This window comes from Pelodiscus sinensis, chromosome Z (assembly GCF_052426305.1).
Source record: "Pelodiscus sinensis isolate ZL-2025 chromosome Z, ASM5242630v1, whole genome shotgun sequence".
NCBI classification, from domain to species: Eukaryota; Metazoa; Chordata; order Testudines; family Trionychidae; genus Pelodiscus; species Pelodiscus sinensis.
The window spans coordinates 17,618,299-17,636,065 of NC_143085.1; the positions used below are offsets into that span (position 1 = coordinate 17,618,299).

The 17,767-nt window shown below is 42.0% G+C and overlaps 1 protein-coding gene across 9 annotated transcripts in view; it reads right to left on the reverse strand.

The window, feature by feature from the left end:
* FBRSL1 (fibrosin like 1) overlaps positions 1-17,767 on the reverse strand; it is a 1,043,303-nt gene that overhangs the window by 44,515 nt on the left and 981,021 nt on the right. For all 9 annotated transcript variants that reach the window (XM_075898375.2, XM_075898366.2, XM_075898368.2 and 6 more), the window contains 2 exons: positions 9,060-9,453; positions 5,530-5,783 (listed from right to left, as the gene is read on the reverse strand). In XM_075898375.2, coding sequence (XP_075754490.1) covers positions 5,530-5,783; positions 9,060-9,453 — 648 coding nt within the window. The remainder of the gene's footprint in view (positions 1-5,529; positions 5,784-9,059; positions 9,454-17,767) is intronic.

Here is a 17,767-nt window from a genome sequence, read left to right on the forward strand (position 1 = left end):
AGGTGATGGGATGAAGAAATGACAATATATAAAATTCACCATCCCTCCAAAGAAAACAAGGGCTAACCCACAGAGTTACACAATGTGAGGGTGCATCTAGATAGCACCCTTATCTCAGAATAAACTACGCAATTTGCACTCTGCAAATTGCATAGCTTATTTCTAATGTATTTCAAAATAACTTATTTTCAAATTTGGCGCTGTCTATACAGTGCCATATTTTGAAATAATGCGCTATTTTGAGAAATCCCTTAACACTCATGGAATGAGGGTTACAGGGTGCTGGAATAGTGCGCCCGTTTTGCCGAAATAATGGGTGCATGTAAAAGACGTGGAATAGCTATTTTGGGATACCCCTGGTATCCCAAAATAGCACCGCTGTCCAGATGTACCCTGACATGACTGGTTCCATTGAGTTGTGTGTATGAAGCAACCAGGTTAGTGCCTGATTGCAGGAGAGCATTTTTAAGTGTCTCTTTTTTACTGTAGCTCATCTTAAAGGCTGACCTACAAACCTATACGGGGGTTTTTGTTTTTAGCCCAGTCTGGTTAAAACTGAAATATAGGATCCCAAGGAACCCACTATTTTACTGTCAGCCCCCCTCTGTAAGATATCCTTGGGGAAGCTATTCAATCTCCAGCTAGAAGGCAACTCCACAGGTCTCAATTCAGAGACCTTGGATACACACAGTGAGTCTCAAACTCTGGTCTGCGATTGAGCTCTCTCCTTTCACTTCACTCCTTAGTCTGGGAGTAGAAAGATAAAGCTCAGGAATCAAACTGTATCATACAATGTGGCTCATGTTAAATATTAGCCAACTAGGCTGGTATGTACAGTATTATTTAAAGCACTTCAGCCTGTGAATTTAGAGCAGAGTTTCCCAACCAATGGGTTGGGACCCAAATATGGGTCGCCATTACATTTCAAAAGGGTTGCCAGGTGTCGCCCCAGGTGTCTCTTAAGGAGCCATTCACACATTTTTTGAATTGCCTGGGTCACCAAGTCTTCCTGAATTGTCAAAATGGGTCCCCATCTGGAAAAGATTGGTAACAGCTGATTTAGAGACTGTTCCATAGTCGGGCTCATGGGGTTGGACATGCTCTCCTTTTGATATAACCAGTGTGCGTGGGAGAGCTGGAGGGGAGAGGAGGCATGCACAGTGCACCTGAGAATACCTGTGATGAGAAAACTGAAGTCTCAGTCAGCTCTTCCAAATAATGTACCAGTTCTGGGAGAGGCTCAACACCTTTAATACTAGATATATGAACACTCTCTCTCTTTTATCAGAGAGTTAATTAACATTTCTCTCTCCTCTGCCTCCAATTTATTCTCCCATGTGAAAACTGGTGCGGGGTAGAAGAGGAGAGGTAGAAGGAAGAGGAGAGGCACATTTCATTTCACTGGCTCAAGATCTGAAGAAGGTTGCAGCTACTGTAACAAAATGTTCTATCATCTGATATAGGGTCTCCCTTCAGTGTCAATATGGGAGGGTAACTGGTCCTTGATTCCCAGATGAGGATGGATTTTCAATAATCTAAGCACTCCATTGACTGAGCACTTCTGGAAATCAGACCTTTAGCCCAGCATGACATTTTTTATGTTCATTTCAATAGTTGTATCCCCCCTTTTTAGCTAACACCCCTTTTGTAAAGATACCCTGACATAACAATTGATCCCATGAGGAACAAAGTACTTTACTCTCCCATTCATTCCAATACAAGGCAGGCCCAAAAGGAAAACATAAGTTACAAGAAGCCATCCCCCAACTTGGAATGGACTAAATGTCTATAGCTTTTAAACTGCATTGAATAGTTAGTTTCTTGATAGGGCACTTGTAAATAACTCCTTAGTTAGGTGTATGATGTTTCTTAGTTGTGATTACTTTGGGCCATGCACAGGTTATGAACTCGATATTTTTGTTGAGGCTCTGTGGGTAAAATTCACAAGGCCTATGGAGTGCTCATGTACCCTGAAATCTTCAGTGCCAGATTAACATGTCTCTCTGCAAAGGAATGAATTTAACACACTATGGAATTGTTAGTAGTTTTCCTCTCAAACCTTTGAGGTGGCCTGGATATGAGTGGGAAGTGCTAGGTAGAGCTCCAAAAATCCATAAATATCTGTTCTTTATCCATGGGTATCCACGTCTGTGGCTCATTTTTGTGGATACAGATGTGAACATAAATTTTATATCCACTCAAGGCTCTAGTGATAGGGAATTTAGGGAGATAATTTATTTATTTAAATGTCTAAAATTGTAGAGACCTGGCAAGGAGAGAATAACTTCTATTGTTCAGTATCATTCATAATGCTTTTGATGAAAGAGATAAACCATCAGAGCTCTTCTTTGGGTCTTTTAGAATTATGGAAGATACAGACATGTTATAAATCATCTGTAATAAATAAAATAATGAGAGCAAGTATATCCTTCACCTGCTATGTGCTATGTCTGACTACACATATTATAATTATTATTTTCACTACAGTGGTGCCTGAGAGCCCCAGTAATGAATCAGGAATCCATTGTACTATGTGCTGTACACACGGAGATCACTGCTGTACTATTATCAGTATTATCAAGTATGCTGATAACACACACACATACATGCTGCTGGGGATACTTGTGTCCTGACCTTCTAATAATTTCTAGAAAACATCCCATTTAAGTTGTAGCAGAATCAGAGAGGGTAAAATGAACCTTTTGAAGTACTAGTTCAAATGTAAGAGTAAAATGTTCAAAAGTATCCATAAGTGACTTAGATTCCTAAGTCACTTTTGAAAATGAGACTTAAGAATGCAGCTTCACTGAAAGTCAATGAGAAATAGGCTGTTAAGTGCTTAAAGAATTTTTAAAAACAGGACTAAGACATTTAAGTCACTGTAGGATACACTTTTAAAAATGTTTCAAGAGCCAGAGCAATATATTTATGAAGCACCGTTTTTACATGCTACAAGAATATTAAATAATAACAATACCAGACTAACACATGGACAGAAATGAAGATTAACAAAATAAAACTACTTGTAATAGTCAAGATTTTGGTACTTGAATGTGTAGCGCCTACAGTGAGATTTTCTTCAGAGAAGCACTACAATATATTGAAAATAACTGTAATGAAAATCTAACCTCTTTAAAGACAATTGTTGAAAATAAAATGTGGTATTGTTGTTTTAAATTCTGGCATGACTCAAAGAAACTGGATCTTATCTGTTAGCATCGAGATAATCCACTTTTTTTTGAAGGAGGGATAAAAGAGAGCAGGCAGTTATAAGTGCTTCACTATCTGATTTCTTTAAGAGACTTTAAGTCAGTCTAGTGGATCTGCAGCTGGCTCCAGACTTTAGCCCTACACCACAACTTTGCCTTTGTTAGTAAAAGAATAGGCACTGAACAATATAGAGGAGAGAAGGTTGGCCTGCATTAAAAGCTTTCTAAAAGAGGGGCTCACACTGTGGGGATAAGAGCAGTGTCTCAGTTGCAAATTGGGCTTTAGTGAGTGGAATCAGGACTAGCTATTTCTGCCTATCAGTAATACCTGTTACTTGAGTGTCACCTGTACTGCCACTAAGTCCCTAAGACCCAATAATTTGTTTCTCCTTTGTAAGAGTATGCATATGGCAGGGATCAAGAGAGAAGAATACTGATGGCTGCCATTTTGTTTTGCTAATGTTACATACCCCATAAAACTCAAAATGGAGGTCAGAAAGCTTTGGTTAGCATACATCAGGGTCAGCCATGAAGCTCCTGACAAATAACCCATGTCAGGGTTACTAGTAAATTACCTATTCAATCTTTGGGTTCTCAGAGAAAAAGATGCTAGTCCAAGCATATCATTTCCTTGTTATACTATCTTGCACAGACCTAACTTATTAGCACCATTGAGATGTAAATACTGTAAGCTAACATGATCTCTGCCTCTCTGCCTAGGAATGACAGCAGGGCAGCGGTTATTTTAAATATAAAGGGACAAAAGCAATAAGGTTTTTCCTAGAGGGGAAAAGAAAGAAGAACCCAAAAGACTCATATTCCCTCTGAATATCTTTTCTAAACTGGTGCTGTTACTGGTGCACATGTGCTACCAATAGGGTTGCCAGGTGTCCAGTATTTCGGTGGCCCGTTTCCCCCCCCCCCCCTCAACACAATTTTCCCAGTACTTTTTTTTGGAGGGGGTGGGGGGAACCTTCAGTATTTTTGGTGAAACTATCTGGCAACCTTAGCTACCAAGGGACATGATACCATAATAAGGATAACATAGCTGGTAGAAGTGTGCACATAGCAGTCCAGAGGTAACTGGCCAACCTACTGCATGATCTATTTGTTAGTAGATGAGCTCTTATCTTTTGCTGGCAAATTACTACATATGAGCAGGGTACTTCATTGAATTCTTACTGGAAATCACACTTGGGTTCAATGGAGGATGCAGGACTGGTCTTCTAGAGACTACATTCCCATTTCCTCCTTTCAGGATCTGTTTGCACTATGGCCAAGATGTCTATCACTGGGATTATAAATCTCTTTGCCTTAAGCAAGGGCACTATAGAGCCCAATGTGTTCCCAGCCATGTGACTGAAAGCAGGCATCATACTATGATAGCCCTGGCTAAAAGCCAGAATATTTTGGCCTAGTGTAGTTTTGAGAATTTTTGGGGAACAGTTCTCATTTTCACCCCTTAAAAAGAGCAAATCTAAATAACAGGATGTTTAGCCCCTGAAAATGAACACAGGCCAAACCATCAGAGTTTTTGGCAGCCTACCTTCCTTCTCCCTACTCTCTTTATCTGACTTTACAGGAAAAAGAAGGGTACATTTTTGTCAATCCTTGTCCTTGTTCGCCCCTCCAGTATATAACTCCTGCTGAGTTATAGAGTCAAATGCCAGATCAAAAGGAGGCCCCAGCAAGTCAGAGTTTCAGGGAAGTCTCTAGCTGTCAGGCTCTCTGCCAGGAACAGCTATAGGCTAACGGAGAAACTATCAACAGGGCATTTAGGGCAAAAGTGATCATAGAGATGGAGGGGGAACAAAGGAAACTTCTCAAAAAGGCTTCAAAAATCACACTAAAAACGGAATGGCAGAGCTCGGTGACCAACACTGGGCAGAGGGTGGCTCGCTTGCCGACCTATTTTATTATTCTACCTGCTGACCAGAACAAATTCCTTCAAATAAGGTCTAAATAGCATGTAGGGATTGAGTCCCTTTATTAATTGATGGTGCCAAAATCCAGCTGAGAGCCTAAGTCCTGCTTAACTCCATGGAAAATCCCAGCTGTAATAATAGTTTATATTCAGATTCACCTCCTCTCCCCTTCTTCCTTTTGTCAGAGAATGAGGAATATACAACAGTTGTCCTGCAGGTTAACCTAGCTTCAGCATGCAATTCAGTATCAATCACCAATACACTATCCTTGACAGTTTCAGGAGACTCTGTCGGAGGGGATGTTTGTGTTGTTTTTTGCCTGCCTGACCCCTAGCCCCACCGTAAACACTATGCATTCACTGGAAACCAGTGTTGGTGAAAAGCAGAACACCTACCTGCTGGGTGTGCTGGTATCACAAGGCTGTTGGCGGGTATTGCTGGTGGCGGTGGGAGCGTGGGTGGAGTGGCGAACATGGTTGGAAGGTGCTGGTGTTGGGTCTGCGATCTGAGAGGGAAGTGTGAGGTAGTGAGATTAGAGATGGAGAGAGGCAGGGCTGGGCCAGAAGAATGGTGAAGAGGGATCTGGGGGGAGAGGGGAAGGTGTTTGGGAAGGCTGATGCCTGTTGCACTGCTGGCACTGCTGCTCCTGCTGTGGAGAAGAGAGAAAAAAACCCTGTTACAATACAAGAGTCATTACCGTGCAGTGTCAGAGACAGCTAGGCTCTATAACAGTGGTCCCCAATGCGGTGCCCACGGGCGCCATGGCACTCGCCGGGCCATTTATGTGCGCCCGCGGAGCAATCTGGGCTGGCCCCGCCCCCAGGTGTGCAGCAGGTGCCAGCCCCAGGTGCATGGGCGGCTCCTGCCCTGGGGTCACGTTACATGCCGGTGCCAGCCCTGGGTGTTCGGCACATGCTTGGCCCTGCCCCCAGGCCCGTAAGTGGTCCCGCTCCCGGATGCACGGCATGTGAGTGGCCCTGCCCCCAGGCGCCCGCCCGGCAGCCCCAAAACGCTGGGGACCACTGCTCTATAACCATGACCTCACCAAGCAGAGAGATCTGTTCTGCCCATTTTTGCAAGCTGCCAAATGGGAGTTAAAGATCTCAATGACCTTCCCCAAAAGGGCAGGGTTTGGCTTGGGTCAAGCTGGGAGACATTCATTTTTCATGACCGAACGTGCTGCAGCTGTCAGAGCTGTGTGTGAGAGGATGCTTAGGTACTGTAATGTCACCTGAATTTACTCCTTTTCTTAGCCTGTAACAACCTTGCATTGGCAACATGTTCCCTTGCTATCACAGAACTCGATGACTGTAATTCCATTTTTGGTTAGTCTTCTCATTCAGGCTACATCTAAACTACATTCCTCTTCCGAAAAAGGAATGCAAAAAAGCCCAATCAAAAATGCAAATGAAGTATGGATTTACAAATCTCACACTTCTTTTGCATAATCGTGTGTGAGCGCTTTTTCGAAAAAGAAACCACAGTCTAGACAGGGTTCTTTCAAAACAGCGCTCTTGCATAATTATGCAAATAAAGCACGAGATTTGTAAATCTGCGCTTCATTTGCATTTTCAATCGGGCTCATTTACATTTTTCTTTTAGAAGAGGAATGTAGTTTAGACGTGCTCTCAGAGTGCTGTGGTCTGAGTTATTATGATCGTATTATGCTTGCCCTGCATGCTTTACAGTGGTGTTACACATAATCAATATAGGTTGGTCTAGACTAGGTCTACACACAGGCAGGTCAGCTTCAGGTATGCCATCCAGCTATGCAAAATATATAGCTGGATTTGGCTTACCTTAAGGTGAGCCGTTGCAGTGTCAACATGCTCCCATTGGCCCCCCTTACTCCCCACAGAACAAGGAGTATATTACACTGGAGGGGTTGCCCTCAGAGTTTGATTTGGGGGTCTACGCTAGACATGTTAATCGAATGCTAGACGATGGACTCTGGAGGATCCATCTTCTCTGTAGTGTAGACAAGTCTTATGATACGTCAGTATATATTGTATTATTTGAATTCTACTGTTTTAAAAAGACTCTTTTTCAGTGGCACAGGAACTTAAAAGCTTTTGGGGAGTGAGGGAAGGGCAATATCAATGCAATTATTATTATTTATCATATACAGCCAGTCTCCGAGTTACGAATGAGTTACGGACCAAACACTTGGCCATAACTCAAGTGTTCGTAACTCGGATCCCATTGAGTTACATGGCACTGGAATCAATCACATAAGCTACTGCACATCCAGTAATTTGATCTATGCCATCAAATGCTAGCAATGCCCCACTGCTATATATATTGGACAAACTGGACATCCCTATGGGAAAGAATCAATAGACACAAATCAGATATACGTAAAGGGAACATACAGAAACCTATTGGGGAACACTTCAATCTACCTAATCACTCTTTAAAAGATCTCCAAGTGGCTGTCTAATCACAAACCAATTCTACAAGTCAAATACACAGAGAGGCATTGGAATTATAATTCATCTTTAAGTTCAATTCTCACACTGATGACCTCCTCAATCGAGATAACTGATAGCTGGGACATTATCAACCTAAAATTCAATGAAGGTGTCAACAGCTCTTTGTCTGTGTAGATCCTTGCCTTAGTACCCTTCCTATCTAATTGCTATCCTATGATCCTTATCCGCTTCTTTTAACTATCCAATCTTTAGGTGCTTATATATTATCAGTTCTGCCTAATTGTTTTTCTCTTTGATATTTTCATACCCTCTGCTCCTTGTTTCCTGCCCACCTTCCTATTTTTCCCTTCCCCCCTCTTTCTTCTTCCCTATTTATTTTTGGTCTTCACATCCTAAACTAAAAACTCCGATCCTCTGAAGAAAGTGGGCTGTGCCCAAGAAAGCTCATGATATCATCTACATGTTTTGTTAGTCTTTAAAGTGCTACCAGACCATTTGTTGTTTTTTAAGTTTATTCTGAGACACTTGTGCGTTTGTTTGAAAAGTGCCAATGTGATGTTGTTACTAAATATTTATATTGCATTAGCACTTAAAGGTCACAAGCAGGAAGGACCCCATCATGCTAGGTAAGCTGGTAGTAAGTGACCATCCCATATCTTGTTCTTTATGCAGCTAAAAGAAATTAGGAGATTGTGCAAATACTATTTAACTGAATTAATTTAATTCATAAGGCCAATTTGGAAGGAATAATGTGTATTCTGCACCAACAAAAGGACTGCTCAGGTTCCCATTTATTCCTGTAGACTGACTGGATAGTTGCTTCACTCTCCAAGTTCACCCCAATTTTATTTCTGATGGACAACCAAACGGAGCCTTGTGCTAGCCATACAGATATGGTGAACATGTTACTTTGCAATATCTTTTTTGCTCTATATAGAGAACCATACTCTGATGCAACTGTTAGCAGATGCATCCTCAGTTTGAACTGTGTGCCCTGGGAAAAGCTCAAATAGGGTATGGACTTAAGCCCACTATTTCTGGTGAGCTAATGAACTGCACCACTGTTACATGAATATATGAAATCATGTCAAATCCAAACATTCCCTATAGCTTTGCAATAAGAGTCCACTGGGGGAAAAATGGGTTTGTTCAAATCAGGTCTGTCCCCCTGTTATTAAGGCCTCTCCTGACTGGTTCTGATGGGGAAAAAATGCAAATGCATTGGAAGCAGGAATTCAAATGTTTTGCCCCACAGCCAAACAATCTCTGTTCATTAGGGAAGATCTAGTCACAATCTCCTTTAAGGAGCTACCCAACACTGCTGGAAATACATGGTTCTGTGGTGTTGGCCTATACAATGCATCTCACAAGTAGAGCACCTTACTCAAGAAATGAGCAAGTCTATGGACTATTCTACAGAGATTTTAATACCTTTTCAATTACTGGTACCTGGGAAGTAGGGTTTGACCTATGTAGGCACCTTTTTCCCCTACCTGATATTGAGTCCGTTGTGGGCCACTTGATGATGCAATTGGTAGTTGAGAGAAGGTGGGATATGACTCTGATGCTGGGTCCGAAAATCAGGTATTAGTTGAGGCTGAGACTGCGGTCGAAGATGAGGTTGCGACAGCGGTCGAGGCAGTGGCTGAGGTGTGGGCCTGGGTGGTGCTGGTACTGAGATCACTGGCTCCTTCTTCAACAAGGGGCTTGCTCTGGCACTTGATGTGGGTGCAGACGACGTAGACGTCACAATGGCTGCAGCCAGCTGGGGGCTGGGGATAGGGAGCACAAAGGGCACGTCGGTGCTCAGTTCCCGGCTGCGCTCTAGTCCTGACACCTTTGGGATGGTGGCTGCTTTCGCTTCAGGTTTGTCATTCAAGATTGGACCTTACAGAAAGAGGAAGAAGATAAGTGACTTACTAAAGCATCCTTATGTGCAGAATTTTTGCCCTCTCAAAACAGTCATTTCTCGCTTGTAGGAGCATCATCACAACATGTTCACATGTCAGGCTGTCCAATACCTGGCACTTGTTCAAGTGTGTGTCAAAGATCAAACTGTTGTCTAGTGGGTGCTGTTGCCTAGTGTGCTAAACACACAGAACCTTACTACCATTTCAGAACACTAAATACAGCATGAATGCTTCTCAAGTTACTCCTAATGCATTTCCCACCAAATGTAATTTTCTGGAATGATGATAAATCCCAGGACTGTAAATCTGATCTCAAGAGTTTTTTGAGTCCAGTTATTTTCGCAATGGTCTTTCAAGGTTACCTGCCTAGTTATATCTTGCTGTTCGTAGCTATGGGTATGGTAACTAATCAATGACAAGAGTATGCCTTAACACCCCTCAGCATGCTTTTGAGATGAATGCCCAGGCCTTTTATGAGAAGATGACACAATGATTGTTTGCATTCATTCTTCATTAAATGAATACTCACATGTAACGATGGAACAAAAACAGTCTAGAAAAACTAGCAATGAACACAATAGGGCAACCCAGTTCACTCTAAATATTCTGTGGCTATCAAAGTACATACTAGCATCTGTAACATATGCCAAAATCTTAAGTAATAAAGTAATAAATGGCTGATAGGTAGCAATCAAAATGAGTTTCTTTAATGCGTTAAATTCCTCACAGATTTTTTTCCCAGTAAAATGCTGAATTTTCATTATTTCCAAGGAAGTTTGAAGCTCAAGCCAATAGGGATTAAACAGCAGCAAAAACAAATCAAATAAACACCAACCAAACAAAATCAGACTGAAGCACACCAAAAATACCTAAGACAAAGAATATGTAACATGCTGAACACCCAATTCCCAAAGATAACTCTTTTAACATTATGTGCATATCCCTGAAGTGGATGCTCCATAATTCATCACAAAAAGAGCCTTCCATTGACTGAGTCTATTGTTGATTTGCTTCTCCAAAACACAAACACCCATTCTACATATACATAGTGGCTACGTCTACACTGGCCCCTTTTCCGGAAGGGGCATGTTAATTTCAGAAGCCGTAATAGGGAAATCTGCGGGGGATTTAAATATCCCCCGCGGCATTTAAATAAAAATGTCCGCCGCTTTTTTCCGGCTTTTAAAAAAGCCGGAAAAGAGCGTCTACACTGGCCCCGATCCTCCGGAAAAGGGCTTTTTTTCCGGAAGATCGGGGCCAGTGTAGACGCTCTTTTCCGGCTTTTTTAAAAGCCGGAAAAAAGCGGCGGACATTTTTATTTAAATGCCGCAGGGGATATTTAAATCCCCCGCGGATTTCCCTATTACGGCTTCTGAAATTAACATGCCCCTTCCGGAAAAGGGGCCAGTGTAGACGTAGCCAGTAGGTTTACCGTACATATTTTTATCATATCAAAATAATTTTAGGCTTTTATTTATTATAATCTTCCGCCCACCCAAGTTGTTGGAGAGAAAAGGACAGAAATGCATGTGAGAAAAGGATACAGACACCTACCTATACATGCTCCCAACAGCTCCTGGAAAATTTTTACTTCACTTTTAAAAAGGGCCAGGTAGCAAATATATTCATGATCTATGAAGTGTGGGAGCAGCAGCACACAACATGCAGCAATTTCTGTGTAACTTATTCTACACTGTCTGATTCACCACTGTCTGGCTCCTGTGACTTCAATGGAGTTACATTGGCATAAAACCGAACAGAGGCTGTATTAAATCAAGCTCTCTGCTACCCTGTAATGTGTCAAATCATTTTGTACTTATACCCAGGAAACTCCAGACCAGTCAGTTTAAATTATATGCCAGGAAAGATAATGGAGCAAGTAATTATGGAATTCATCTGTGAAAAACAGCTGAAAGATAATAAGATGATAGGTAAGAGCCAGCATGGATTTGTAAAGAACAGATCATGTCAAGCCAATCTGATAGCTTTCTTTGATAGGATAACGAATCTTGTGGATGAGGGAGAAGCGGTGGATGTGGTATACCTAGACGTTAGTAAGGCATTTGATACGGTTTCCCATGATTTTCTTATCAATAAACTAGGCAACTACCACTTAGATGGGGCTACTGTAAGGTGAGTGCATAACTGGCTGGATAACCATTCTCAGAAAGTAGTTATTAATGGTTCACAATCCTGCTGGAAGGGCGTAACAAGTGGGATTCCACAGGGGTCTGTTTTGGGACTGGTTCTGTTCAATATCTTCATCAATGGTTTAGATATTGGCACAGAGAATATCCTTATTAATTTTGCATTTGATACGAAGCTGGGAGGGGTTGCAAGTGCTTTGGAGGACAGGGTCATAATTCCAAATGATCTGGACAAACTGGAGAAATGGTCTGAGGTAAATAGGATGAAGTTTAATAAGCACAAATACAAAGTATTCCACTTAGGAGGGAACAATCCATTTCACAAATACAGAATGGGAAGTGACTGTCTAGGAAGGCGTACTGCAGAAATGAATCTAGGGGTCATAGTGGACCACAAGCTAAATATGAGTCAACAGTGTGATGCTGCCCAAAAAAACCCCCAAAAAACAAAAAACCAAACATGATCCTGGGATGCATTAACAGGAGTGTTGTGAGCAAGACATGAGAAGTCATTCTTCCACTCCATTCTGTACTGATTAGGCCTCAACTGGAGTATTGTGTCAAATTCTGGGCACCACATTTCAAGAAAGATGTGGAGAAATTGGAGAAGATCCAGAGAAGGGCAACAAGAATAATTAAAGGTCTAGAGAACATGACCTATGAAGGAAGACTGAAAGAATTGGGCTTATTTAGTTTGGAAAGGAAAAAAGAGAGAGAGATGATATGATAGCAGTTTTCAAGTATCTAAAAGGGTGTCTCAAGGAGGAGGGAGAAAACTTGTTGCCCTTGGCCTCTGATGATATGACAAGAAGCAATGGGCTTAAACTGCAGGAAGGGAGGTTTAGGTTGGACAGTAGGAAAAAATTCCCAACTGTCAGGGTGGTGAAACACTGGAATAAGTTGCTGAGGGAGGTTGTGAAATCTCCACCTATGGAGATATTCAAGATCAGGCTGGACAGACATCTATCAATGATGGTCTAGATGCTACTGGATCCTGCTATGAGGGCAGGGGACTAGATGCAATGATTTCTCAGGGTCCCTTCCTGTTCTAGTGTTCTATGAATATACATTCAATGATGGAGCAATGTCCTCCTTTTGATAAAACCTAGTTTTATGAACTGCTAGTGGATCTGTTATTCTGGGCCCATTCTATACAGGCCTGTACACAGGAGTATGTGTGTGTGCAAAGGATGTAATCCCCCCCACACCACCACACTCCTTAATGGCCTGCCCTGGGGCCAATTCTAGCTCAGCCAACCTAGGATAGGCAGGGAAGGTGCATTACCCCACCCTTCCTCTCCCGTGACCAGCTAGGGGAAAGCAGATGCAGCATGCTGCCCCAACCTCTTCCCTCCCCCTGTGCTCTGGCCAGATGGAGAAGGCTGGGGCTAATTCCCCTTCTTCCTCACCCAGAAGCGAGGCCTGTGGGGGGTGGGAAGGCTGAGCCATGGGAGGGAGAGGAAGCCACCAGCCCCTCTCATAGCTCACACCCCCTCAATAGAAATTCCTGCATACGAACCTGCTATAGTTTCCTTCATATAAACTCACACACACACACACTCACACGTCTCCAGAACACAGTAGGAGAAAGGCACTGAAATAAACAAGCTACAGTATATGAAATAAATGAGCTTGGGGAAAGTTGTGACTGTATAACTCATGAGTGGAAATTCCAAAGAAATACCCATTCTTTGGATGGATCAAATGATAGTTCAATCTTCTATCAGCTGATCCCCATTTTGAGACGACAATCTTGCAATGTCCCACATCAACCACTATATGAAGTATTACACATGGTCAGTTTCATTGTAGTTTTCAGATGTGATTTGGTTTATGGACTTGAAGATAATGGTAAATTTACTTTATTGTGTTAATATTTTAAAGTGACTGTACTTAATTCTAAAAAATACATTCTCATTAATCTAATAGTTCACTGATTTTTATGAATGCATCTAAACCCAATGGGTGACATTCTAGCTAACTAAGCTAATGTGAGTTTCACCACTGATCTTCAGCAGGGCCATGATGTCACCCATTATGCTTTTCAAGGGAGCATATCCACAAACATAGGTCCCATGGTTATCTAGAGCCTTTCCATAAATAAAAACTCAGATTCTATGCCTATCCATAGGTTCTGTGAAATCCTATTAGCACAGTTCATCCAACAGACCCTTTCAAAGTTAAACTTCACATAGTGTAGTTACAGGCAATATAAAATAAAGTAATGATGTATATTCAGAACACACTGGCATCATAAAAGTTAAAGAAATGAAGTTAAAAAAATCAATTGCATCCAAAAGAAATCAATGAGGGGATGCATTAAAAGCAGCTGTCTGATCACTTTTATATACAACTATTGATTCCCTGTGGTTCCAGCATTAGGCCTTGTTTACAATTTTCTTAAAGCAAAAATCCACAGTTCCTTGCAGACTGAAATGACCAATCAGTTGTAGAATACACTGGCCACACATCAATTCTTACTGACAACTCACATCTCTCAAATTGCAATAATGAAATCCATTTTTTGTTCAGTTTCTTTCTGAGAACAATTGGAGACCTAATAAAACTTTAGGTAATATATTCGTTTACAGAAGCAAAGCACGAGGCACCAGAGAGGAGACTCTTCCTCCATTTACCTTTATATCAAGTGCAAACATACAAGTATTTAGAAAGGAAAGATCTGGTGTGAATGATAGAGAGAAATCCATATACACTCAGATTGCATTGTAACGAGGGTCATATGTGGATGGCTAGGGCTAACTACCATGCGTTAGCACCTTTCCCATTTTTTAACAGCTGCAGGAGAGTGTACTGAAAAACAACCACTTAATGTGTTTGATTTATAGGGGGCAGGAAGGTAATAAAACTATAAATAAATAGAACTGAAAGCACAGACAGAGATGGTTAGAAGATAGCAGAGATCGGTCCAAAATATTCAGATATGGTGTGGGTCTAGGCTTTTGTTTCAGTTTGTTACTGAGATGCAGGTAAAGTGTGAAATTTGGATCCAAATCCAGTCTGGATTACAGATCTGCTGAAAGATCAGGGTTGCTCAGCTCTTAGGGGGGAGGGATAGCTCCGTGGTTTGAGCATTGGCCTGCTTAAACCCAGGCTTGTGAGTTCAATCCTTGAGGAGGCCATTTAGGGATCTGGGGCAAAAATCTGTCAGGGATGGTACACAGTCCTTCTGTGAAGGCAGTGGACTGGACTCAATGACCTTTCAAGCTCCCTTCCAGTCCTAGGAGATAGGCAATCTCCATTCATATTATCCGGGGGGTTAGTTAGAGTCTCTAGCACATAGAACAGAGTCAAGAGAACTTGGGATGCTTTTACCCAAATGGATATCTCAGTTTCAGTCATGTGCCTTTGTCATCTCTACAACAAACATATTTCCACCAGAGAGGGTTACGTGGAGAGTATTTTTCAGATAGAGTTAGTAGCAACCACTAGCTCTGCAGAATAAGTTCCCTTGGGTATGCCCTGAACACTGGTTCCAAAGGATACACACTATGCTTCCAAGGATCAGAAGGTAGCCATGTTAGTCTGTATCTGCAAAAATAATGGAGGCTTGTGGCACCTTAAAGACTAACAGATTTATTTGGGCATACGCTTTCGTGGGTAAAAAACACTTCATGAGATGCACCAGTTTACAGCGAAAAGATGTCCCACTTTTCTAGGAATGTCTGTTTTCCTGGGGTATCCAAGGTAGTAATATCCAAAACAGATATCCACTTATCACCTGCTAAATCTTTCCTGAATCCCTAGCAGCTATTCATACACAATAGCCTGGGACATCTTATTATAATCCTACAGTTTGCACCTCCCAAAACCAGGACTCTCTGGTCCAGCAGGACCACAGATGTTCCTGGACCAAAGAGCACTGGGACTGGCAGTCTAGTGGCAGAAGAGTAGTAGGTCTCGTGCTGGCATCCAGCAGTCTGGTCAGCGCTGGTGTCAGCGGGGCTGGTGCCTGGCAGCCAGCCAGGGCTTGTAGGGGCTGGAGGAAGTGAGACTGGTGTCTAGCAGCCCTCCCAGGGCTGCCTGCCCAGGTGGGCTGAAGACAGGGGGCCAGATATTGTGGTAGCAGAGCCCACAGTAAGAAGGGGCAGTGGGTTGGACGGCCAGTGGGAGGGGATCTTCTCTGATCTGGCAAATTCCCACATGTGAGTCCGGTCAGGTCCTGAGGTTACTGGACCAGAGAGGTTCAACCTGTACTAACCCTCCAAAATGCTTTTCTTTGTTTCTTAGACTTACTGATTATTAAGGAAATTTGTGGACAAAACTCCCCCTTGCCATTCTTGATCTACATGTTCAATTAAATCGGCTTTACTCCAACTTCACGGAACTCCCCTAGAAAACTGGGTTTTTATTCTTTTACGTTATTTTATTGTCCATCTAGAACAGTTTCTAGAAATTCAAAATTTTTTTCTGTAAAACTGCTAAAAGCTGTTCTACCTTACACCTCACTCTTCCCCCTAGGGAATTTTTTACTTCTTTTGCACAACTTGATCAGATATGACTACAGTTCACATTCGGGATGTTAAGGACTAGTCAACTATCTGATAAGCAAATGCTTATCGGATAGTCAACTGGTCACTCTCCCCCCCCCCCCCCTTTGCTGCCTCTATCAAACAGAGGCAGCGGGGGGGGGGGGGGGGAGGAAGAGGAGGGTACTTCAAAGCAGTAGCCCAGGATCAGCTGTGAGATGCTACCCTTTTGAAATGCTGCAGCGGCATTTCCAAGGGGCAGCGCTGCCCTATCAATTAATTGAATAGTCAATGCAAAAATCATCGACTAATCAATTAGTCAATTACACGATACTTAACATCCTTAGTTCACATGTGGAATTGTTTCTTGGATCTCATATCTTTTTTCAGACTTTCTGCACTGAGGTTATACACCTCAGACCTGTCTGATCATAAAGACCTGCATGATCAAGCCCAGTGTCTCATCATAAGCCCTAGATTCTCATACCACACTGGAACTTTCTAGCAATAAAGATGTGTTTATTTTTACCAAGCCCTAGAATAGTTAATTTTCATGCTTAATGATAACAGGCTGAGCCAATTTGCCTAAGACTTGACAGTCAGCTCCAATAACTCTAGCTTAATTAAAGCTGAACGCATGTCAGTTCAGCTTTCTTTCATAGGAAATCTGACATTTACACTGATTCATCTTTCAGCCATGCTATGTAAAGACTGGAATGCATCTGCCATTCCCCACCATGCATGTTATCCCTTTTCAGTATGTCAACTTTATTTATTTTCTAACCACACACAGGACTTCTTCCACTAACAGAGTTTTCCTCTGCTCATAAGACCAGTTAAACACACATTGGTTTTGAGGGAGTCAATGGAGGAAAGGAGAGGACACATTTGAAGTTAACCTCACAAAGGAAATATCCGTAAAGGGGAATATACAGAAACCTGTAGGTGAACACTTTAACTTACCTGGACACTCATTAAGTGATCTCCAAGTTGCAGTTTTGCTACAGACCAATTCTACAAGCCAAATCCACAGAGAAGTATTGGAACTACAGTTCATTCACAAGTTTAATTCTCATGCTAATGGTTTAAATCGAGATACTGAATGGCTGGGACATTATCAACCAACCAAACAATGAAGGTGCCAATGGTTCTGTGTAGAATTTGGTTTTAGTTCTCTTCCTCTGTAATTGCTAACTATGGTTCTTATCTTCCTCTTTTAACTATCTAGTTTTTAGGTGCTAATAGACTATCTGTTGTTTTCCAGCTTTTCCAGTTAAATACATACTCAGCTTTCTTTTTGATACTTATCTACCCTCTGCTTCTTTCTGTCCTCCTCCTACCCTGTTTTTTCCCTTCTCCCCTCCCATTCCTTTTTCCCTCATTTATTGTGGTTCTGGACATCCTACACTCCAGTCATTTGAAGAAGCACGCTGTGCCCACAAAAGCTCATGATACCATCTACATATTTTGTTAGTCTTTAAAGTGCTATCAGACTTTTGGTGTTTTTTAAGTTTTTCCTGTTACAGACTAACTCAGATACCGCTTGGGAACAAAGGAAATGAAAATGATCTAATTTCATTAACTCTTGTCTGCTGGATCAGCTACAACTGACCCAACAGTCAATCAAAACGTACAACTGATTTTGCAGTAGGAAATA